The sequence below is a fragment of the Sciurus carolinensis genome, chromosome 8 (genome assembly GCF_902686445.1).
Source record: "Sciurus carolinensis chromosome 8, mSciCar1.2, whole genome shotgun sequence".
In the NCBI taxonomy this organism is placed as follows: domain Eukaryota; kingdom Metazoa; phylum Chordata; class Mammalia; order Rodentia; family Sciuridae; genus Sciurus; species Sciurus carolinensis.
In genome coordinates, this window is record NC_062220.1 from 133,359,916 (window position 1) to 133,385,111 (window position 25,196).

The following is a 25,196-nucleotide window of genomic DNA, read 5'->3' on the forward strand; positions in this document are numbered from 1 at the left end:
CTAATTATGTATCATCTGTGGACCAAACGGGACCATGGTGTATGTTCTGGGCTCTAACCTTACTTTTTCTACCTAATACGTTGTGAACATCTTTCTGTTTCATTGTTATTCACATGGGTCATTATTTTTAGGTTTGTCACCAAGGCTGTGGCACCCCGATGGAAGCCGTTTCTGAAGACTGACAGGCGGCTTCCAGTGTCTTGAAGGGTTAATGCCTCCAGAGTGTCTCTTATCCTTTCTACCTCCCTGCTCAAGTTTGCACCTCCCTTCACTTGGACCATGGAAATAACCTCCTAATTTGCTCTTAGGGTCCATCTGTATTCTTCTGTCAAGGTTACATTTTTTTTCCCGTCACATCACTCTTCTGCTTCCAAACTATCATTGGCTCCCTATTGCCAATCCAATAAGACAACTTAGCTTTATCACTGTTGGGTTGTGCACCAGGGAAGCTGGATGGCTTGAATAAGAATGTATAAAGATGCCCCACATCTTTAGTTATTAGGGAAATGCAAATCAAAACCACACTAGCACTTCACACGTACTAGGATGGCTATTAAAGACAAGAACTTGTTGTGTTCTGTTAGAGTAGCAGTAACAGAGTACAACCTATGTTGGTGAGGATGCAGAGAAATCGGAACATTTGTACATTGCTGACGGAAGTGAACAACAATGCAGCCTCTATGGGAAATGGTACAGTAGTTCCTCAAACAGCCAGACATAGAATTGTTATATGATCTAGAAATTCCATTCCTGAGGTACATGACCAAAGGAACTGAAAACCAGGTGTGTTAACCAACCTTTCACCGCTCTGATTGAAATGACTGATGAAAACAACTTAGAGGAGAAAAAGTTCAATTCAGACTCAACGGTTTCAGAGGTTCAGTGCATGGTTGGTTGTCTCCATTGCTCTGGGCCTGAGCAAGAGAACATCATGGCGGAAAGGCGTGGCAGGGAAAAGCTTATGGAGGCCAGGAAGGAAGGGGGGTGCTGCTGGGGACAAGATAGACCCTTCCAGGGCGTGTCCCAAGTGACCTACTTCCTCCAACTAAGTCTGACCTTCCATAGTTCATTCAGCTATCAAGTGGATTAATCCACTGGTGAGATCAGAAATCTAATGATCCAGTCACTGTCTTAACCTTACTGCACAAGGAACCATGTTTTCAACACACGAGCTCTGGGAAGACATTCCAGATCCAAATCATAAGGCGGGAACTCATTCACAACTTGATCATCCGTTGCAGCCTTACTTACAATTGACCAAATTCATTTATTCTACAGATGAGTGGATAAACAAAATGTGGGATACATATAATGGAATATTATACAATCTTATACAGCCAAACAAAAGAAGTTCTGGTACACGCCACGACATGAATCAACCTTGAAAACATTATGTTCCATGATACAAGGTGGACACAAAAGAATAAATATTGTATAATTCCACTGACATGAAGTTTATTGGTGAGGCAGATTCGTGGAAGCATGAAGTAGATTAGAGGTTACCATGTTCCTGGGGATGGGGAATAGTAGCTTCGGGGGTACAGTTTCTTTTGGGGGTGATTGAAGAGATTTGGAACAGGGTAGTGATGATGGTTGTATCACCACATAATATGATTAATATAACAGTATAATTAATACCATTGGATTGTCGACTTACAAGTGATGAAAATGGCAAATATTGGGCTATTTATATTTGACACACTTTTAAAACCCCAAAGCCCTATGGCTGGTCCACCCTGCCCTTCCGACCTGCTCCCGTGGTACACATTTTTTCTGACATTTCTGCTTCCTGGAATCTCCTACTGTTTTAAAGGCTCTTTTTCAAATGGCTTCTCCTTCCCTGATGGCTTGCCCAACCTGTCATTCCCCACCCCATATTCTGGAGCCAATGTGATGTTTCATTTGTGCTTCCGGAGTGCGCATTCCTCGCGGGCTCTTTCCCTGCCTCTGTCGCCTGCTCGGCTGGGCCTTCTTTGGGTAGAGGGACCTCACCTCAGTCATCCTTGCGTTATTCATTTGACAGGTTTTTATTGAGCCCCTCCTCGGTGCCAGCCTGGAACATGACGTCAGTAGACCATAAAAATACCAGTGGTGTTCACCTGACCCGTAGGGTCGCATGTGGTCTGGCCCTCAGATCCTCCTCTCTGATTCATAGCCCTGTCACCTCCCATTTTGGAAGGAGTGGATTATGAGAGGGTGGTTTTCTTTTCTTTTGGGAACATAGGTCTGTTAGTCAGCTGCTCATCTCCCGGGAGCCAGAAACACGGACTGATAAAGTCCCCCAGGCCACGTCCCCAGGGACCTGCTCCCTCCAGCCCTGCCCCATCTGCCTACAGTTATCCCCTCGCCATCTAATCGAATTCTGAATCCATCAAGCGGAAGAACCCACGGATGAGGTCAGAGGCCCCGTGATCCAATCTTTTCACCTCCCAACCTGTTGCGTTGCCGAACCCAGGAGCTTTTGGAGGGAGCCCTCCAGATCCAAACCATGAAAATACAGCCTCCTTCCTTTGGGAAATCCTTTTCTTTCCCATTCCCGGACTCCAGCCCAGGTGTGCTGGGGGAGTGGCCGTGCTCCCGCGTGGTCTTCGTAGTGTGGTTATGTTGGTGGGTCCAAGGTGCATGTCTGACCCAAGCTGAGCCAATCAGAAATTTCCCTGGGATTTTTTTTTTTTTTTTTTTTTTTTTTAACGAGAACAGAGGAGGAGCGCTCGGGGAGTCCAGAAGCCACCCTACCATCCGTGTTAGGAGCTGAGGTGCAGCAGGATAGCCTGTGGCTTCAGAGAGAAGGGTGGGGGCAGAGAGAAAGGGTTCCTGGTGTCAGACGCATGGAACATCCATGGCTTCTGTCCACCGGTAGCTCCACCCTGTGTTGTCTTCCTTGAGACACGTTCCCCTCTAGCTAGTCTGGACTGGGGCTCTGTCCCTCGCAATCAGATTCCTGCACTGCTCTGAGCCTCAGTTTCCTCATCAAGAACTCTTGGTAATGACCCCTTCCTCACAGAGTGGTTACGGATCTTGAAAGCGCGATGCATATAACGCATTCCTGATAGCACATGATACACGCTTGGTATGCACTAACAATGATTATTATTTTGAAACAAAATTATCACACTTAAGTTCTATTTTGTTCTTAGTTGACATAGAATAATTACACATATTTATGGAGTACAGCGTGATGTTTCAGTGTATTTATTCACTGGGTAATGATCGATGTATTTGGCCTATCCTTCACCTCAAAACTATATAATTTTTTTTTGTGGTGAGAATGTGGAAAATCTCTTCGAGTTGTTTTGAACTATACAGTATCATAGTGTTGCCTGCAGTCGCCAAACCACTCAATAGAACACCAGCACTTACTCCTCCTAAGTGTAGATTTGGATCTGTTGACCAATCTCTCTCCATCCTCCCTTTTTTCTCCCCTCCCCAGCTTCTGGTAACTACTATGCTGCTGTGAGATCAGCTTCTTGATTTTTATTTATTTGCTTATTTTTGTGGTGCTGGGCTACCACTGAGCTACATCCCCAGCCCTTTTTACTTTGAGACAGGGTCTTGCTAAGTTGCCCAAGCTAGCCTCTAACCTGTTATCCTCCTGCCTCAGCCTCCCATGTTGCTGGGATTATAGGTGTGCACTACTGTACCTTGTGAGATCATATATATATTTTTTAGATTCCACAGATGAGTAGGATCATCCGGTATTTGTCTTTCTGTGCCTGGCTTATCTCATTTAATGTGTCTCAAGTTCGTCCACGTTACCTCAAACGTCAGAATCTTACCTTTCTTAAGTCCAGGATGGTATCCCTTTGTGGATAGTTCCACCTCTTTATTTATTCCTCCATCGATGGACACAGGTTGGCTTCACATATTGGCTAGGTTGAACAGTACTGCAACCACCCAAGCACAGATCTATCCTTGGTATATTCCCTTTGGCTGTATACCATGTAGTGAGATTTCTGGATTGTAGGGTAGTTCAATGTTTAATTTTTGAGGAACATCCATACTGTTTTCCATATGGATGTGCTAATTCACATTTCCACACCCAGTGCAATGTACTTATAATTTATTGATTTACTTTTGTCTTTTGGTAAGGACCATTCTCACTGGGGTGAGGGGCTATCTCAGCAACCTGGGTGAGGTCTCGTCATTCCCATCTGGCTCCAGCCGGGAGACTCTCCCTGCAGGGCTCCCAAGCTTAATTGCATTTTCCTTGCATGTTGCCAAACACTAAAACCTTGTTGTTGGAATTAAGTGTTTTGGGAATTGGGCTGTATTATTTCACCAAGTGAGGCTTCAAAATGTTGGAATTGCTGAATGAACCACCAGCTCGAATCTCCGTCTCCAATTGGCCCACCTGTATTTGCCAGGGAGGACGTGGTGAAACGGTCACTGTGAGCTCTGTGAGCTCATTTGGAAGGTGTCTTCTCCCTGCAGTGGCCCGTAGTAGCACATAGTAGGCTCTCAATTGAGCACTTAAAATATATCATGAATTATCCAAGACAGTAAAAGCATAATCTCAGCCAACACATTGTGGTCACCCGGGCCAGGCGTTGTACCGATACAAACTCATTGGTTTACAAACTTCATTGCACGTGGGTCTCCTACCCTGCACCAATGAAATTAGAATCTCTGGGCACTGGAATTTCAAAAGCTCCCCCTCCACCTGGTGATTTGAGTGTGCAGTCAGGAATGAGAATCGATGACTCAACTCATTTAATTAACTCACAATAAGTCCACAAAACCCGCGCCGTTACCATGCACACGGTACAGATGAGGAGCCTCAGGCACAACAGACAGGTTAAGCGACTTGCCCAAGGTCACCCAGCTGGTCAATGTCGGAGCTAGGATTTGGATCACTATGGCCTACGACACGATCCCGCCTCTGTCTCCCTCTCCTTCTGTTTTCCTCTCGCTGCCTGGTTCAGAGCCTCGTGATCTGACCTGGCATTTCGATGTCTCCTCTTTGATCTTCCTCCAGTCTCAGGTGCTCGGACTCAGCTCTGATGGGATTATGACCCCATTTAAAAAGTAAAAGGAAGAAGGAAAAATCAATTTCTCAACACTGACATGTTACCAGTGTGCAGTGAGATGTTCCTACAGTCCCTTCTTCCTAACTGGTGCTCCGTGTCCCCTGTGCACTTTGTCCTTACAGCCCATCTTAGTGTATGCTGGCCTCATTTCAGGAGCTCAGTAGCCACATGCATCTAACGAGGCTGCCATTTTGGATGGTGCCTCTCTAACCCACTCTCCACCCCGTAGGCTGAAATCTTTTTATCATTGCTTCTCTGGACACTTAAAAACAAGTCCCTGGCTTCCTGAGCTTCTCCAGATGAAGTCCTCAGGTCGTTTGTGATTTGGTTCCAACTCTCCCTTCTAGACTGTCTTCCCACAATCTCTGCATGTACGAAGCCTATAGCCCTGAAAAGTTTCTTTCTTTTCTTCCAAACACATCATGGGTTTTATCTGCCTGGAAGATCATCCCTCCTCTCCTTGTCTCTCTTCTCCATTTAGAAAAATCCTTCCCGAAGACCCAACTTGAGTATCTTTTCCTTTCCAGAACTTCTGGGATTTGTTCCGGCAGAGGGGGTCCACCCTCCCCTGGGTTTGTGTGGTACTTTGAACACAGCTCTATCCTATTTATAGTTAACTGTCTACCATGCAGTGAATTTGAAATGACCCCAGAGGTCCTTGTGTTAATAGCTTAGTCTCCTGCTTGTGGTGCTATCGGGAGGTGAAAATTTAAGAGGCGTGGCCTGGTGAGAGGACTTCAGGTCACTGGGGACATGCCTTGAAGGAAATAGTAAAACCCTAGCCCCCATTCCTTCTTTCTTTTTTACTTTCCTGCTATGAGGTGAGCAGCTCTGCCCCACCATGTGCTCTGCACCATGATGGTCTGCCTCACCATGGGCCCCAAACTGTGAGGTAAAGTAAACCTCTCATCTCTATAACTTGATCAGCTCAAGTATTTTGTTATAGTAATGGAAAGCTGATTAATGCGTTGTCCATATGCTTGCTTACCTCACAAGGCCAAGCGCTTCACCAGGGCAAGGACCATGGCTTATCTGTCCCTTTGCTCCTAGTACCTTTTTTGCTCAATGTCTGTCAAATGGGAGACACATTATATTTTACCTAATCCCTTCACGAATTTTTATTACTTGCTCGGTCTTGGCAGAAAGGTAGGTTTGGAAGTCTTATAACCTAGCTCTCTCATTTCACATATGGGAAACTGAGGCTGTAGAAGAGAAGAGGACTAAATCTGTTACCCTCTAGCCCACTTCCCAGATAGCCCTATTAAGCTTTCCTGCTCCTCTTCATTGGTGAGTTTTCTGGAAACACAAAACAATATTAACTTGAAGAAGAGAGGAGGAGGATAATGGATCTGCTTTATGTAACCAGTGGTTCATGAAATAATAAAGTATAAATAAAATGTTTGTAAATGCGACTACATTTCCAATGCCCTCGAGTTGCTGCATGTGTAATGGAATCCTCTTACGAGTTCATATAAAGAGAAAAAAAGCATCACATTTATTGTTTTTTGTGCATTTTTATCCATTCTCTCATCAGCTGGGGCTGCTTACAAGTGACACCCAGCTGCTGCTTTATCAGGGCAGGATGGTGGTGTCTCAGTGTTACTCCAAGAAAAATGGTTTGGGGTGGATTCTCTGCTTCTTCGAGTCCCCTGACACCTCAACCCTCTTTGTTATCAGGACTGTGAGGGGGATCACCAGAATGTAACCAGAAGAGCCAGTCTGTGAGAAGAACTGGAGAATTTGACTGTTGGACCTCCTGGTGGCCTCGGTCACTGGGAATGTGACCTGCACATGGGGAACAGTGAGGCTGGGGTGTAGCTCAGTGGTAGAGCCTCTGATTAGCATGCCACAGTCCTGAGTTACATCCCTAGCGATGTAACCCAAGCCTAAACCCCCAAATCCCAAATTGTGAAACCAAGCAAGGGCTTTGCTGCCTGATGCACCAAGAAACCAATATGGCGGCACCTGTTTCTGTAGAAAGAAAAAGCGTGGTAGTAGGTGGACAGACCAGGAGACAGGAGGCGTGCTCAGAACTGTCTTCCCATGTCCTGGTAGCAAAGGAATTTAAATGTCCCAGGGGAAGGGGACACTGCATCTGATAGGCTGTTACAGGGAGTTTCTAGTCTCTCTGCTAGTCTGGTCCATCTTGCCCTGTTGACCGCACTCCTATTCTGTCCTGAAGAACATTTTGTGATTCTACAAGGTTCTGCTAGGCTTGTTGGAGACTTTGGTTCCCTCAGACTCTCAAGGTCCTTATACTCAGGTCCTAGGGTTCTGTGCCTGTGTCCTGAAAATTGACTTGCCTAATAGTTTTTAGGAACAGGGAAGTTGCCATTTTATGTCCCAATTTCAGTTGGAGCTATACGTGTATATGTATACAAAATTCTGTGTAAAGTTTTGCAGCTTTCTCTTGAACAAGTTTAGTATATTGTTTCTCTTTGCAACATCAATTTTTTTCTGGGACATAACCCGGAGAGCCAAGGAGGAGGGGGAGGAAGACAGGATTAGGAAAGCCGTTGTCTGGGGCCATTGAGTACCAAGGAAAGTTCTGCATCCTCTGGTGTCTGTCTGCATTCCTGGGATGCAGACAGCAATGCTGATTTCATAGACACACATGATACTGTGTAATAAAAGGAGCGAAGTGTTGTAGACTGAGGAAGTAAGACTATTTATTGGAAGCAAGACTCAAGAAAGAGAAGACAAGATGACCTTGTTATTCCCTTCGGTTTTAGTTAGTTTTTTTGTAGCTGGGAACAAAAGACCTGTCCAGAGCACCATTCAAGGAGGAAAAGTTTGTTTTGGCTCATGGTTGTTGGGGGCTGTGCCAGCCAGAACGGCGCCTGATCACATGGGCGGTGAGGAGGTTAATTGGCATAAGCGCACTCAGGTGATTTATCACTGGCCGTATTCAGTTAAGTCCACCGCACAATGCGTGCACAGGTGTTCCCGAGCGCGCCTGCTTGGGTCTGCTCGTTTTAACCCTTGCCGTGATGGGGCAGCTGGCTCCTTGCCTGATTGCAACTGGCGTGGACCCGCCCTCCGCCTCCTGGAGGGAATATAAGCAGGCAGTGGGCAGGGGCGCGAGAGTAAGAGCAGCAGCAAGCAGAGCAGCAGCTAGCAGAAAGAAGCGGAGAAGCCATTAGCAGAAAGGAAGAAGAAGAAGCGGCAAGCAGATAGAAGCAGCGAGTAGGGGCAGCGGCGGAAGGCAGATCACAGAGCGGAGAACTGGGAACACATCTTTAGGTTGCAGATCACGGATAGGCAGATCGCAGTACGCAGGACGCATCACTAAAGCACCTCAGATAGACGCACCCTTAGTTCACAGGATGCAGGATGCACCTTTAAGAAGCAGCAGAACTAAGAAGATACAGATCTCTGAAAGTGTAGTCTCTCTCTCTCTTAAGCAAAGTCTCTCTTTCTCTCTTATGCAAAGTCTCTCTCTCTCTCTCTCTCTAAGAAAAGCCTTTCTTCCTCAATAGCCCTGGGAACAAGTGAATAAGCGAGAAAGCAGCCCACTAAAAGAAAGATAGAAGCAGTTCGTTTCCAGTCCACCACCGATAAAGACCCACGCAAATTGTTGCTGCAGGTGGTGACAAATACCCGTGGATTTGGCACCACAAAGAGCCAGTGACAATGGTTTCAGAGGTTCAGTCCATGGTCGGCTGACTCCATACCTCTGGGTCTGGGGTAGGCAGGACATCATGGTGGGAGGGCGTGGTGGAGGAAAGCAGCTCAGGATATAACCACCAGGAAGCAGAGAGGGAGCTGGACTCACCAGGGACAAAACATAAACCCCAAAGGTGCATCCTGAGTGACCCGCTTCATCCAGCCACACCCTACCTACCCTACAGTTGCTGTTCAGTTAATACGTACCAGTGGGCCAATCCACCCATCAGGTTAGACCTCTCAAAATCTAATCATTTCACCTCTGAAAATTCTTGCATTTTCTCACATGTGAGCTTTTGAGGGACCCCACGCATCTAAACCATATACCTTCATATTGAAGGTGAAACTCTCATGTCCCCTCAGGTTTCCTGACTTGACTGATATCAGACATATGACACCATAGGGTGCCAGAGTCAGTCTGCCCCTAAGTTACCAACAAAGTTTAAAATGCACTTTCACTAGGAAAGCAGTAACTATATATTCCGATATTTCCTTCTGCTCCCCGATGGACCGACTTTGTGCACCAGCCCCACTTGGGAGACCACTGAGCTAGGAAATTCACGTACCCAGCACCTCCTTCCTCAGTAGCAGATATATAAGGGTTGGCTCTGATAACAATCCCCCTCCTTGAGTTGGTTTCATGCTGTTTTAAATCCAAATTGGCACTTTCACACCTGCTGCAGAATTGAGTGATAAAACATCTGCATTCCTAGGCTTTCCCTTCTCTCTTGATGGATGTTGTGGATTTAATTCAGGATTTTCTCTTAGCTTTGCCCGCACGATCTATCGATGAGGACTCTTGCCCCTACCGTCTCACCAGTCCTATTAGGGGAAGGGGGCTTTCCTCAGGGGCAACTGGGACTCAGCTGTACTTGTGCACAGATCCTTTTTCTTTCTCCTTTGCATTAACGAGGTGTCTTATGGCAAGTGAAGGAAATCACGTGGAATCTGGTGTAAGCAGAAAAGAGAATTTGTTAGCGCCCGTAATTGAACAGTTCAGAGTTCTGGCTGGCTCCCGCTGCTCAATGATGTCACCCAGACCTGACCTCTTTCTTGTTGCACGTCTCAGCTGTGGTTTCCTTTCTTTGTGAGCCGTGTCTCTGTGGGGTGACTCCCCAAGTCCCTCAGCTTGTTTTATCGGACGGTCAGCAGGAGGGAACACTCCCTGGTCTCTCTTCCAGTCCCAGTAGATGTTCAGGGGTTGAGTTTTATTGGATGATGTGAAGCGAACCCTTTGGACTGACCGGGTCTTGGTCACATAACCCCTCCTGGCACTGGGGTTGGAACCTGCAAGGAATGAGAGTTGGGGTGGGGGTGGGGTTGCTACCAAAAGAAGAGGAAGCGGGAAGGCATAAACTGCCCGTTGTCCACCTTCGAATTAGGGCTTTTCTTGCCAGAGGCTCAGCTGTAGGGTTGGCAGGGTGTGGTCCTTTATCCGCAGCACAGTTTTCTTCTTGCAAAGCCATTGTGATGCCTACAGCCCAGGGTTAGGTCAAATCTCCAGGTTAAGAGCACAGTGCCCCAGAAGAATGTCCTCAAGACACTCTCCCCAGGTTCAGATGTCCCCAGGTCCCCTATACGTCCGACCAGCTGGTTACACTTCAGGAATTCCTGAAACAAGGACATCCAGTGTTTGCTTCCATCCACCAAAGTCCAACGGTGGCCAAAAGCCAGATTAAAGACTTGACTTCTTTGCCTCCACTTTGTAGGCGTCTCTTCTGCTGAGTCACCTTGGATTCTAGGAACAAGATCTGATCCAATAAACATCTTGTGATAAGTCAAAGCAACGGCAACTTTCTTATCCTGGACAAGGACATGCCTGAGCAATCCTGAGATAATGATGGACAGACCACACCTGATCAAGATCGCCTGCGTTGGCCGCTGGGAAAAGCCTCCAGCTGTGCGAACCCCCAACCCTGGTCCTCATTCCCCTTTCTACAAAACCTCGAAGTCATCGTCGGTCCCCGGAAGACAGGGCTGAGGACGTGGATCCCTGATCCTCCTGGGGCAGCTACTCTGATTGAAGTTCCTTTCCTGCTTTCCTGTTTGGTTTTGGGGGCAAGTGGCTGGACCTGATTTGTTGTGTCCCCAGAGTCAGGTCTTTGGCCTAGGATTCCGGCACATTCCCACTAGCCCCTCAGATCTCCCAGTTCACTAGAACAACTCACGGAACTCAGCAAAATATGATACGGATGGTTACAGTTTTAGTGTCAAAGGGTACAAACCCAAACCATCCAAATTAGGAGTTTTATGAGATCAGGTCCGGGAGGGTCCCAGACATGAAGCTTCCAGATTTTCAGAATGTGTCAATCTCCCAGCAAGCAGATTGATGTGTGATTGCCAAACAGGGAAGCTTACCTGAGCTCTAGATGTTCAGATCTTTTTTTGAGGGTGTGGTGGGGTTACTGGGGATTGAACTCAGGGGCACTCGACCACTGAGCCCCATCTCAGCCCTATTTTGTATTTTATTTAGAGACAGGGACTCACTGAGTTGCTTAGGGTCTCGCTATTGCTGAGGCTGGTTTTGAACTCTCGATCCTCCTACCTTAGCCTCCCGAGCTGCTGGGATGACAGGCGTGTGCCACCGTACTCAGCTTGGATGTTCAGATCTTTTTCCTCGCCCCCTTAATTATTATAAAGTCTTCATTATGTGCTGGCTTGAATCTTTGGCCATGTGACTGAACTTGACCTCCAGTCTTTCTCCTCTCCCCCAAGGACAGGATGAATGGATGTCTCCTCCCTGAAAACCTTGACTCTAATCACATGGTTGATCTTTGTGGCCTGACCGGCCCTCAACCTAAAACTACCCTGGGCCTCACTGTGGGTCACCTCATCAGCATAAACTCAGGGCTATTCCCAGGGTCCCATGAGGAATAACAAAGATACTTCTATCACAGGGGAACCCCAAGGGTTTAGAGGCTCCTCCCAGGAACCGTCGATAAAACCCAGAAAATTCTTTATTGCAGAATGCTCTTCCGGGCTGGACCCCGACCCCTTTCCAGGGCCACTGTCCGCTGCTCACTTTCTCTTCTGCTCCCACTAATCCTAGCTGGGGCTTCCAGCCTGGCCGAGGCTCTTGGCCTCTGGTTTCTTCGTTGGAGAAGCGTGGGACGTGGATGGATGGTCTTGGTTGAGCTTCCAAATCCCTTCTCTTTCGTTGAGAATCTTCCACTCCATGAGATTAATATTCCTCCTCTGACAAAAGTTGACAAAGCTTAGATGCTGGCTTTCTCAGCAAGTCTCGCTGACGGCTGGGATGTGCTTGTGTGATCTTGGCTTTGCAGCCAGACCTGTCCGTTCTCAGAGGCGGTGATGTGAAGACCCGGGGTTGAGTTAGCCGGAGTCAGACTCTATTGCTTGCAGGTAACACTTGGCTGCTGCACCTTGCCGGACTGGGGAGGTGGCCTTGGTGTGCTCCACTTGTACCGCCTTCTCTGTCACCGCTGCCGTCCTTGTCACGGCTAATGCGTTTTGAATTCGGACTGTGATCTGGATCTCATGGATGCTTTAGGGGTGTCCCCACTGTATAGGCGAGGTGCTCAGCTGTGAGGACGCTTCTCCAGGTCACGTGGCTAGGGAGATCAGAGATGAGACCTGAACCTTCTGGAAGCTTCTCTCTGAACCATCACATGGGAGTGCCACTGTTTGATGTTTCTACAAAATCTGGGAAGACAGAGTCTATCTTTGGACCTCTAGCGTCTCTCACATGGCCTGACGTGTGGGAGGGACTCAATTCATGCTCACACATTACAGATGACAAGATCTGGCTCGAACACTCTGTGAGCGCCCATTGGGGGTCCTCTCCCTCCTCTCTCTCCTTTAGCTCTCCTCCCCCACAAAACCTCCAAATCCTCCAGGATTTGCAGTGAAATCAGCAGGAACCATCGGCCACTTCCTTCTCACATACCTGTCCCCCTTCTTCCCTTTCCACACAATGGCTTAAAATCAGTGTCGAAAGTCTCCAGTTGCTAGTTTTTCTTGGTCACTGGTGTCCCTAGGTCCTTGGGACTTTGGGGATAAAGATGCCTCTGCCTCTTGAAGGGCCTTGAACTGCAGCATATTCTCTGCCCCATCCGGAACTCCCTTGGCGACCTCGGGGTTCCGCGCCTTTGGAAGAGATTTGGCAGGGTACATCTTGCCATTCGCAAGACACACGCGGCTGCTGTTTTGTGGAGCCCTAAGTATAGCACATCTGGATTCCCTGTGGCACGATGACGCCCTGCTCAAAAGGGGCCAAGGCTTCCTCTGAGATTTGTTTGAATGGCTACCAAAGGAGCAGATGCTTGTTGGGGGGAGGAGAGAGAGAATGCTTCCAGCCTGGGTTTCTGTAACTGGGCGCCTTCGATGGCAAGTGGTCGAAAATCCAGGCGCAACTGTCTGAGACGATGAGAGGCGGTACCACGGCCCTTTACGGGAAGTCCCAACCCAGGGGATGCTCTTGAGTCTGCGCGAGGTGCTGGGTGCGCTGTTTCCTCCTGCATCTGACTTTAAAAAGAGAGAAATTTCTCAGACGTCCCTTCTTTCATCTCCTTGGTAAACCTGGGTCACCTGCCAATCCTGGCATGGGGAATGTGATTCCCAATACGGAATTAGACCAATCAAGATGTCCCTTGATTCCCTGGGGAGGGCGCAGACCCTTAGAGGAAATGAGGACGGCTAGCAAAGGACGGTCGGGAATGGCTGCCGGGTGGCACCAACAGTAATGGGCGACGTCCCCGAGGGCCAGTGGGAGGCTTTCCATCAGACTTGGGGTAAGGGCGGGATGAATTTTTGGCTTAAGGCAAGTGATGGCAAAGCCCAACTGTGAGGTTTCATAGAAAACCGGCCCCGGGCTCTGAAGCAGGGCTTCTGCTTTCAAAAGTCCAAGGTGAAAGGAACGCTTTGGCGCTATGCTCACCCAGCTGGTGGCTCATTGGGGAAACATTTGTTTTTGCTTAAGGACACTGGGCTGTGCTCTCATTTCTTATACCATTGTCCCCCTCCAGAAAGGACAACCTGACATATATGCCAGCTTCAAGGATATCTCTATTTCCCAGAAGGCAGTGGATATCTAGGGAACCCGGATGAGGCCAATGATCCTGATGATGGCTCCTCTTGGTTTCTCTCATCCATCTAGCCTTCCTTCCATCCATCCATCCCTCCATCCACCTGCCCATCCATCCATTCATCTACTCATCCGTCCCACCATCTCTCCATCTGCCATCTACACATCCATCCACTCATTCATATACCTATCCATTCAATCATCCATCCATCCATCCCTCCATCCACTTGCCCATCCATCCATTCATCTACTCATCCGTCCCACCATCTCTCCATCTGCCATCTACACATCCATCCACTCATTCATATACCTATCCATTCAATCATCCATCCATCCATCCCTCCATCCATCCATCCCTCCATCCATTTATCTACTCATCCATTCAACATCCTTCCATCCCCCATCTACACACACATCCACTCATTCATAAACTCATCCATTCAACCATCCCTTCATCCATCCATCCATTCATTCATCCATCCCTCTCTCCCTCTATCCATCTATTCTTCCATTCATTCATCCATTCCTCCATCCACCCATCCACCCATCCATACATCCATTTATCTACTCATTCACCCAACCATCCCTCCATCCCTCCATTTACCTGCCCATTCATACATTCACCTACTCATTTGTCCAAACATGCCTCCATCCCCCATCTACACACCCACCCATTCATTCATATACTCAATTCAACCTTCCATCCATCCATCCATCCATCCATCCATCTATCCATCCATCCATCTGTCCAGTTGATTCCAGGAGCCTTGTGATAGGTGCTGGCAGTACATTGATGAACAAGGTAGCTACCTCTCTCATGGAGCCTATGTCTAATTAGAGAGACAGATTGAAAGAGCTCTATGTGTGTCAGGGGAGGGGGAAGCCATTTTGAGATGAGAACTAGGAGAACTTTGTCCTCCCAGGGAGCTCTGGTATAGTTCCTGTGTTTGACCTCCCCGGCTAGTGTGATAGAGAAGGCTCCAGAGTTGGAGGCCAAGTCCCAATCTCAAACTACTGGGTGTGTCCTATCTTTGAAATGTGTGTGAGATCGTCCTCGCACATCTCAGAGGATTGCTTTGACGCTCTCGTGGTGCTAATGGATACACTCATCCTTCAAACGATGTAAATGGCTTTCGAAATGGACTGCTACTAAAGCTAATGACTCTGACCACCCCCCACCCCAAGATGGTCAATTTGAACCTCCTGGAAAGAGCATCTAAATAAGTAGAGAGGCAGCAAAGTAGTAAGTAGTTTTGCAAAATCTCAAGATGACCAGGATTCGAGCTGGAGGTGTCTGACTTGGTCAAGCCGCTTCTCCTTGTTTGGCTTCAAATCTTTTTCATCTGCAAACTGGGGACAAGCACAATAATACTGATTTCACATGGTGGTTACCAGGATGCCACCAATGAGTGAGCTCACGGCCGGGCTCCTGGCATGAGGCACTCAGAACATGTTCATGCATAAAATCCTTACTGCGCACTATCTGCCTACGGGTTCCCTGGGCTATCTCTGGGCCCCAAGACACCAAGGACATCAAACCTCAGCCAGGCAGGGAAGGCCCAGGAACTGAAATGAGCCTCACCAAGGAAAGAGGGAGAAGCGGTGGGAGTCCTTTTAGCATTAGCTTGGGCTTTTCCTAGTCCCATACCATTCTGGACAATTGGTTGTGACTTTTGGCCCAGGAACTCCCTGATCATGGGTCCATTCAAATAAATGTTAAGAAAAGGTGGTGATGGTAGTCTGGCTATGGGTTTCAATACACTGGTATGAACCTTCAGCCCCTTTCTCCCTTCATAAATAGCAGGGAGATAGGAGGAGAAACTACCACCGACATACCCATCAATACAGAGGTTGTCTGCCAGGCTCGCCATGTCTATTAAAGGGACAACAGGACACTTACCCAGATTACGTGATAGCTTAGGTTTCTCGACTTTTCTGCACCCCCGGTTTCTTCTACTACATCATGGGGATCAGAGTACTACCTACTTCATAGGATTGTTGGGACGTTAAACCAAGATTGACATGCAATGCCCTTGGAGCAGTGCCTGGCATACAGTAAGAGCACAATAGATGCTTCATGTTAATTAGCTAATTAATTCAAATGCTTTTGCTTGTTCATGCTCAGAACATCCCCGGAAAGATACACAAGGTGCTGGTATAGTGACAACCTCTCTCAGAAGAGGACAAGAGTGACTCCTGGGGATCGGACACAGCCCTTGCCTGGCACATAGTAGATGCTCAATTAGAAGTCTGATGAAGAGGTTCACAGCAACAATCTTTCTCCCTGTGACTCTTTGAGCTAGAGAAATGTGAGACGATGTGCGGCCACCACCAAGTCCCCAAGATATTTGTAATAGAAGCTTCCCTTGCTTGAATAAATGCTCCTTGTCCAAGTGGAGTAGGTCTAACTCTCCCCTCTGTCAGGGTGGTTACCTTTTACTGAAGGGCACTGAGGGGCAGTAATACTAATAGTAGCCACTAGATGGAGCTATAGCTCTGAGCAAGAGGCTCAGAAAGTGCCAGGCGGGAGGGTGGAGTTAGCCTCGTGTCTTGGACACAGACCTCATTCTAGACTTGTCTCTGCCACCTACCTGGTATGTGGCCGCCAGCAAACAACCTTAAGGCTCAGTAGGCTTCACTGCCAAGTGGGGATTATCTTAATGCCCACCTCGGAGAGATCCTGTGCACTTCAGGTGAGAAGTGCTGGAGAAGGACCTGGAAAACTGGAAAGCGGTGCAGATGTGAGTTAATGCAGTGCCTGAAAGCCACCCCGCCGGAGCGGTCCTTGGGCACCATAACGTTCCCGAGCTCCTTGTGTTATCATAGCAAGAGCCGAGGCCAGGGGAAGCCGGCAGGGCATGGGTGGAGGGAGGAGTGGGGAAGGGTTGATGGACAGGTGCTGAGTTAGAAGTCAGAAGTTCTGCAGTGCCATTGCATAGTAGGGTGACTCTAGATACCGTTCCACGTCGTGTGTTCCAAAAATCTAGAAGAAAGGGTTTTGCATGTTTTTGCCTTAAAGTATTACTAAATATTAGAGGAGATAGGTATGTTTTCCCTGATTTGAATATTATACAATGTATATATATATATATAAACACCACCATACCTCATTCATATGCACAATATTGATCTATTTATTTATTTTTGTGGTCCTGGGGATTGAACTCAGAAGCAGTTTACCACTGAGCTACATCCCCAGATTTTTTCTTTTTTCTTTCTTTCTTTCTCTCTCTCTTTTTTTCTCCTCCTCCTCCTCCTCCTTCCCTCCTCCTCCTCCTCCTCCTCCTCCTCCTCCTCCTCCTCCTCTTCCTCCTTCTTCTTCTTCTTTTGAGACAGGGTCTTGCTAAGTTGCTCAAGCTGGCCCAGAACTTGAGATCCTCCTGCCTCAGCCTCCCGAGTCGCTGGGATTACAGGTCTACACCACCATGCTGGGCTCCAACTTTTTTATGCTTTTATGTATCCATTAAAAATTAAAATCCAAGATCCCGGCCTTGAAGGGTTGTGGAAATGGGATACGATGTCCTATGTCAAACACTTTGCACAGTGTCTGGAACGGGGTGGCCTGTCAGAAAATGTGACTCTGTCCTCGAGGTCGCCCCCTCCCCTGGCCGTCTTGAGGGGGTGCTGAGGTCCAGTTCCCGTGTCAGGTGCAGCCCTCCGCTCAGTGATCCCTCAGGCGTCTCCAACTTAATATGCTTAAAACACAACTCCCACATTCGCCTTCTGAACTTTCTTTCCTTCCTCTGTCCTTGGACATCCAAGCTGGAACACAGTCCAGCAGAACTTGGTTTAGTTCCTCCATGGACAATCCAAGTTTCTTTTAGCTGCTAGGACTTTGCACATTCTGTTCCCTTTGCCTGGAACGTCCCTTTACCTGCCTACCCTTCTTCCTCAGGAAGCCACCCACTCATCCCACAGGGTCTGGACAGCCTTTCTGACCCCTGAGGTAGAATCAGCGCCCCCTTTCCTAGCCTCCGGGGTCTCCTCCTTCTTGCCTTAATTTGACACTGTTGCACTGGTTCTGCAGTGTAATTTCATGACAGCTGTGATGGCCACCCGACCTTTGAGATCAATGTCCATTTGGCTGAGTCTCCATCTCATATTTAGTGGGAAGTCAAGTGTGCATTCCAGGTTCCTTTAAATCTAGAGTGCTTGCCGGGCCCTGTGGCGCATGTCTGTATTCCCAGCGGCTTGGGAGGCTGAGGCAGGAGGATCGTGAGTTCAAATCCAGCCTCAGCAACTTAGTGAGGTCCTAAGTAACTCAGCAAGCCCCTGTCTCTAAATAAAAAATATAAAAAGGTGCTGGGGATGGGGCTCAGTGGTTCAGCACCCCTGGGTTCAATCCCCGATACCAAAAAATAAAACAAAACAAAAAACCCAACAACTAGAGCGCTCAGGTAGCAGGAATCTTTCTGGCTTCGACTTCTGGTTCCTACTGTACTCTTTCCTGTATTCAGGCTCCGAGTCCCTCATGCCTTTTATTTTCTCTCAAGCAAACCCAGGGGTAGAACCTGCTCCCTCTCCTGTATTTCTTCAAAGCCTCATCCCCAGAGGACCCTTGGGTGCATGGCAGAAATCACTGACGGTCTAAGTGATGGGGTGGAGGGCTTGGCTTGCCCGTAGTTCTTAGAGATCCTCTGGCCAGCCCCACCATGGGGACCTGGCTGGTGCCTCCCACGGTCACAGCCACTCTGAATGTTGCTCGTTCTCCTCCACTTCCTCTGCCTATTTTGGGGGTGAGGAGTTGGGATCTTCTTTCTTCTCTATTTCCTCTCACTCAAACTCCTATTTAATACGGAGATATCTGGAGTCTCTGAATTTTGCTATCTCCTTATAGACTGGACCACCTCTTTCCACAGCAAATAGCTCATCGAGGGTCCGTTTCAGACAGAGGGCACCTACGTGGGGAGGTGCGTGATGTCTGTGACCCGCCTGCGTGTTTTGATGACTTGTCTGTCTCCATGTCAACGCCACGAGAGCGGAGATCTTGCCTGCCTCGTTCACTGCGGCACCTAGAACTTGGTGCATGTTGGGCTCGTGATAAATATTTACAGAATGAATGAGGAGGTGACTGAGCAGGTGAGGTCGTGAGCCAGGTGTTGCTTATATTGAGCTGTAGCTCCAGTTCTCCCCACTTGACGATTGTCCTGGAGAGAGGTCGAGGGCCAGCCTACGTGAACTCTCGTAACTTTGACGTAACTGCAGACCAAGTCCAGTTGTTCAGTTGTTTAATTCAGCTCAGCCATCACTGAGAGCGTTAACAGGACTACAGTTCCTGTAACTTATTGAGAAGGTGGGTGAGCCCGAAACCAAGGTGAGGAAAGAGGTTAAAAGGTGACGAGACCCCCTGTTTTGAGATGAGCGTGGAAGATAAGCTTCGTCCTGCAATCATGACCACCAGAGAATAGATGAATATGCTTATGGCTAAGATTTGCTTGCATACTTTTGCCTTGTTGGGGAATGCCCAGTCCATCCATTCATTTGTCCACCTGTCATTCATCTGCCCATCATCCATCCCCACATCCATTCATCCACCCATCTATCCACCCATTCATCCACCCACCCATCTACCCATCCATCCATCCACCCCCCCACCCATCCATCCATCCATCCACCCACCCACCCATTCATCCATCCATCCATCCACCCATCCACCCATCCATCCACCCACCCACCCACCCATCCATCCATCCATCCACCCACCCACCCACCCATCCATTCATCCATCCACCCACCCACCCATTCATCCATCCATCCATCCACCCATCCACCCATCCATCCACCCATCCATCCACCCATCCACCCATCCACCCATTCATTCATCCACCCACCCATCCACCCATCCATCCACCAATCCATCCACCCATCCATCCACCCACCCATCCATCCATCCACCCATCCATCCATCCACCCACCCATCCACCCATCCACCCACCCACCCATCCATCCATCCACCCACCCATCCACCCATCCACCCACCCATCCACCCATCCACCCATCCACCCACCCACCCATCCATCCATCCACCCACCCATCCACCCATCCATCCATCCACCCACCCATCCACCCATCCACCCACCCACCAATCCATCCATCCATCCACCCACCCATCCACCCATCCACCCATCCACCCATCCACCCATCCACATGTCCATCCATTCTTCTATCCATTTATCCATTCGTTCTTCCAAGACAGTATATATAATGTTGAGAAATACATTCTAATTCCAATGGTGTGAAGTGGGTGCCTAATTAATCATATTATTGTGAGATTTAAATTATATCATATAGGTCAAGCACTAGCACTGGACCTGTTACATAACAGAAGCTCATTAAATGGTAATTACTATTATTATTAGGACCCGAATATTGTACCCAAATTCCACAACTCCAACTCTTTTCCATTCAGATATCAAAGACCCAGCTCAATTTTATTATCCCAAATTTGTAGAAAAGGAATAGGGGGAAGGAATCTGGAGAAGTAGTAGATAGAGTCAGACTGGACCGATGAACAGAGACCCGGAGGTTGGGGCTGGGGGGGGGTGGGGTTGGCAAGAGGACCACCTGGAATCTCTCTCTAGAACGTTTTCAGCGGTCAGTCTTCTGATGATCTTACTGCGTGAGAGCAGGCAGGAAGCAAGAACAGAGGTGGGATGTAGGGACATAGCTTTGGCTTGACCTTGGACGCTGGGACAGTTGGTCACTGCAGACCTAGACTACGTCAGGGCGCTCTGGGTCCGGATGGGTAGGTTGACCCGGCCCTGCAGCCAGTTGATGTAATCTTCCTGAGGCATATGGACGATGTGTTCTCGCACAAACTGTGGGTCAAACACAGTGGCAACCTTAGAATTTGGTTTGAAAGCTAGAATCCACCCTCCCCTGCCTCCCCCCAGGATTCCAGAAGGTTCATTATTAAGACGCATGCCCCAGGATGCCCTTAATAAATTCATGCATTCATAACGCCTGGAGCATCTGGCTGGGCTGATCCTTTTGGGAAGAGGGTCCTTCTCACCAGTTTCCTGGCTCAGCAGGATAATTTTAAGCCCCTTTTGTTGCTTTTGACCCAAGGAGATTTGCAGAGGGCAGCAAAACCCAGATAAATGCATTTTTCTTTCTTTTCTACTTCTTAGTATCATTTTAAAAAGTCACTTGCTCTTATACTATATATTTTTTTCTAGTTCGTGGACCTCTGAGAATCGGTGACAGTTTGGGACTTGCTTTCCAGGAAAGGGCTGAAGACCCACAAAATATACTGTTTGATATCGACCCTCGATTCAGAGGCCCCCTATCCAGGTTGTCAGAGGTTCTGTGACGTCCCCTCTGGGAAAGGAGCACGCCAACTTCTGTTAGCCAGGGTTGTGAACTCGCTTGGATGACCTCTCCCAGGCACCCCTCCCCAAACTGGGGGGTAGAAGGTGGCCCTGACTGGCAGGGGGCAGGTGGACAGTCACCCTCAAGTTAGCTCTGGCCTTGCCAGGGTGTGGGGAGTGGAGTCGGGACTCCTGACTTGCCCCTCTACACGGGCAGGCACCCAGGTCATCCTGTGGAAGGGCCAACCTGGCCTGAAGATGCCAAGATCCCCGAAGCCTGTCCAGCCTGAGAAAGCCCCCCTGGGGGGTCACTGAAAGCCTTATGAAAGTGCATAAGTGCATCTCACAAACGAGGGGTGTGCCCCTGTTCAGGCCCTGCTGTGGAATCCTCCTGGCTGATGCCTGGGGTGGGGACAGAGCTCTGGTAGCTTCCGATGGCCGGGGACTATTGAAAGGCACTCAGCGGTTCCTCGGCACCTTGAGACAGAGACCTTGGTCTTCACCCTGACCTCTGGAGGTCTGCATGGACTGACCTCCCCAAGACCCTTGGAGCCGGGCATCTCCTGTCACAAGTTCCTGCAAGTGATCACCTCGATAGCCACCGCGATGTCTGGGGAGCACAGTTCCCAGATCCTCAGATCCTGTAACACCTTCAGGAGGACGTGGGGTCGGATTCTGAGGTCCAGGTTCTCCCCAAACTTCTGCAGTTTCGCCAGGATCTTTTTGGCAGGGCGGAAGCTCTTCAGATCCTCCGGGAGTTTGGTCAACAGATCAAAGTACCTTGAATTCCAAGAGGAGAGGGTCAGTTAGGGAGGCCCTGGGGCGGCGGATCTGGGCCCCTGGGTCTGGGCCCCGGGGGGCTCCTCTGCTTCTTTCTACCACTCATGGGGGGTCTTCAGGGCAACAGGAGGCTCAGTCTGAGGACCTTCCATCATCCTAAATTGTTAAGGGAGAAGTCTTAATTTTTAGGGTCAGAAAATGCTGGAACACAGCTCGTGTTTCATTAGGGGATGGATCAAGGCCGTGGCTTCAAGGGACGTATTTTTTTTAATCAAGCAGACAGTGTGGAAAGCAGAAGGAAGAGGCGGGTTGGGATTCTGAAGACTTCTGAAGCTTCCTCCCTGAGAGTTCATCAGTCCAGGGTCGGAGTGGGCCATCCGTCCGTCCATCCGTCCATCCGTCCATCCGTCTGTCCATCCATCTGTCCATCCATCCCGTTCATCTGTCCACTGTCTGTCCACTGGGATGCTTTCCAGGATGTGGAGGTGCTCACCTTCAAGATGATGGTGGTGGTGCTCTGTGTGTGTGAGTGTGAGTGTGTGAGTGTGTGAGTGTGTGTCTGTGTGTGTGAGAGTGGTGTGAGTGTGAGTGTGTGAGTGTGTGTCTGTGTGTGTGTCTGAGTGGTGTGTGTGTGTGTGTCTGTCTCTGTGTGTGTGCGCGTGTGTGTATGTCTCTGTGTGTGTCTGTGTGTGTCTGTATGCGTGTGTCTGTGTGTGTGTGTGCATGTGTGAGTGTATGTGTGTGTGTGAGTGTGTGTGTGTGTATGTGTGTGTGTCTGTGTGTGCACGTGTCTGTGTGTGTTAGTGTGTGTGTCTGTGTGCATGTGTGTGTGTCAGTGTGTGTGTCTGTGTGCGTGTGTCTGTGTGTGTGTCTGTGTGTCTCTGTGTGTGTGTATGTGTGTGTGTATGTGTGTGAGAGTGTGTGTGTCTGTGTGTGTGTCTCTATGTGTGTGTATGTGTGTGTGTGTCTGTGTGTGCCTCTGTGTGAGTGTGTGTGTGTCTGTATGTGTCTGTGTGTGTGTGTGAGTGTGTGTGTCTGTGTGTGTGTCTCTGTGTGTGTGCACGTGTCTCTGTGTGTCTCCATGTGTGTGTCTGTGTTAGTGTGTGTGTGTCTGTGTGCATGTGTGTGTCAGTGTGTGTGTGTCTCTGTGTGTGTGTCTGTGTGCATGTGTGTGTGAATGTGTATGTGTGTGTATGTGTGTGAGAGAGTGTGTGTGTGTCTGTGTGTCTCTATGTGTGTGTATGTGTGTGCCTCTGTGTGAGTGTGTGTGTGTGTGTGTGTGAGTGTGTGTGTGTGTGAGTGTGTGTGTGTGTGAGTGTGTGTGTGTCTGTGTGTGTGTGAGTGTGTATGTGTGTGTCTGTGTGAGTGTGTGTGTGTGTGTCTGTGTGTGTGTGTGAGTGTGTGTGTCTGTGTGTGTATGTGTATGTATGTGAGTGTGTGTGTGTGTCTGTGTGTGTATGTGAGTGTGTCTGTGTGTGTCTGTGTGAGTGTGTGTGTGTGTCTGTGTGTGTGTGTGAGTGTGTGTGTGAGTGTGTGTTCCCTCGCCCTGCTCACGAGCAAGCGCAGGCCGCGGCCATGCGCCTCAGCGTCATGACAGAGTGCCGGGTAGGATGGGACTCCAGCCTCGAGCTGATGGGCCTGGGGAGGTTCCAGCCTCCGCTGCTCTGACTGCTTCTCCACCCCTCCCGGGAGGTGTGGGGGAGGGAAACGGGGGGACAAGGCGAACTCGCGTCTCGGCCTCGCCGTGAGAGTCATGCCGACCCTCCGCGGTGGGACCCGCCCCGCATGATTACGGGGTGAACGCCCTCCAGAGTGACGATGCATCAACTCCGATGAACGGCGGCCTGGTGAGCAGGGTGCTGGGGTAAGTCATTCACCGAGTCTTCCCGGCAGTGATTACTGAGCGCCTCCTGTGAGTTAAGCACAGTCCCCGAACTCGGACCTGGGAAACTCCAAGTTCCTGTTCTCAGGGAGATTCCATTCTGCACCAGGAGACGTGGATACATAAATATCTGCCATCACATGTGAATATGGATCATGCGCGGGAAGCGTGAGGCACGTGAAGGTCCCACGACTCTGCTAAGACCTCAGGGCTGCTTGTGAGTTCTCCTTCTGCATTGTTAAAGTCATGGAAGGAATTCTGGGTGCGCCTTTGGACTTTCTCATCTTACTCTCAGTGGGGTTCATGGGATCCCGGTTCATTACTCTAATTCTGTATTGCAAATGAGCATATGGACTGGGGCCAGACAGGAACTTACTTCTTAAATTTACCACTTACTAGCAGTGTGACCTTGGATAAATTGATGTCTCTGAGTCTCAGTCTCCCTGTCTGTGAAATGAGGTTAGTAGGAACCCTTAAGGATTTGGGGGTAGGAATAAAATAATTCATTAAGCCTGCTTAGGGTAGAACTTTCCATTCAGTAGTCACTCAAATCATGCAGCTTTACTTTTAGGGGGTGCAGTTGATCTTCCTTCCCTCCTTCCTTCCTCCTTTCCTTTCCTCCTGCTGGGAATCTACCCCAGGACCTTGCACGTGCTAGGTATGTTCTCTACCACTGAGCTACATCCCCAGTCTGGTGTGTATTTCCCTTTTTAAACCTTTCATTTTACTTTTTAGTCACCACCTAATAATTGTGCCAACCTGTGGGGTACCGTGGGACATTTCGGTACACGTAGACAATGTGTAATGACCCAACAAGCATATTTACCATATCCATTACCTCAAACTGAGAGCACCCAGAATCCTCTCTTGTAATTTTGAGGTACACAGACCACGTTGACCATGGTCAACGTGCAACAGGACCCCAAAACTCACCAAGTTGCTTCTGGTTACTTCTCCTCACCCCTGTGCGGGGCACAGTTTCCTAGGATACGCCTACCTGGGTGTGTGTTCTCAAGGGATTAAATTATTTGGGGACCACCGCTCTCCGGATCTACCTGTGTGGTGCCGCCCTCGTTGTGGCCAGTGACACTTTGGGGGTGGCGATGCTTCTCTGCACCTTGGAAGATAACGGAATGGACCTGACCTTGCTCTCACAGCCCCGCCCCCTCTGGGACCCTCTCATCTTGCCCCGGGGGTCTTTACCAGTGGTCTGCAATTTCTTCTGCGTCTCCTTTGCCCACAGAGACTTGATGTCGCATCTTGGCCACGTCCTTTTGGAAAGTGGAGACGCGGCCAAAAGAATTGAACTTCTGGAGTCCTCTCTCTTCTTGGCGCCTGCGGGGTTGCGTGAGAAAGAGGGAGAAGCATCAGATCCTTTCTCCCTTGACCTTTTCCTCCAGGAGGCCTTTCTTAACCCTCGCTACTCCTCCTTTTTCAAGTTTTATTTATGCATCCTAGTTACACGTAAGGTTGGGTTTCATTTTGAC

At 48.9% G+C, this 25,196-nt stretch overlaps 1 protein-coding gene and 1 long non-coding RNA gene across 4 annotated transcripts in view; one reads left to right on the forward strand and one right to left on the reverse strand.

Moving 5' to 3' along the window:
* LOC124991009 (uncharacterized) overlaps nucleotides 1-25,196 on the forward strand; it is an 87,277-nt gene that overhangs the window by 27,060 nt on the left and 35,021 nt on the right. The gene's annotated exons all lie outside the window — the stretch shown is intronic.
* The window catches only part of Ccdc60 (coiled-coil domain containing 60), a 149,899-nt gene continuing 144,859 nt past the window's right edge, over nucleotides 20,157-25,196 (reverse strand). For 2 of the 3 annotated variants that reach the window (XM_047561635.1, XM_047561634.1), the window contains 3 exons: nucleotides 24,913-25,044; nucleotides 21,638-21,827; nucleotides 20,157-20,555 (listed from right to left, as the gene is read on the reverse strand). In XM_047561635.1, coding sequence (XP_047417591.1) covers nucleotides 20,454-20,555; nucleotides 21,638-21,827; nucleotides 24,913-25,044 — 424 coding nt within the window. In that variant the 3' untranslated portion in view covers nucleotides 20,157-20,453. The remainder of the gene's footprint in view (nucleotides 20,556-21,637; nucleotides 21,828-24,912; nucleotides 25,045-25,196) is intronic. The other variant, XM_047561636.1, reaches the window with a different exon arrangement.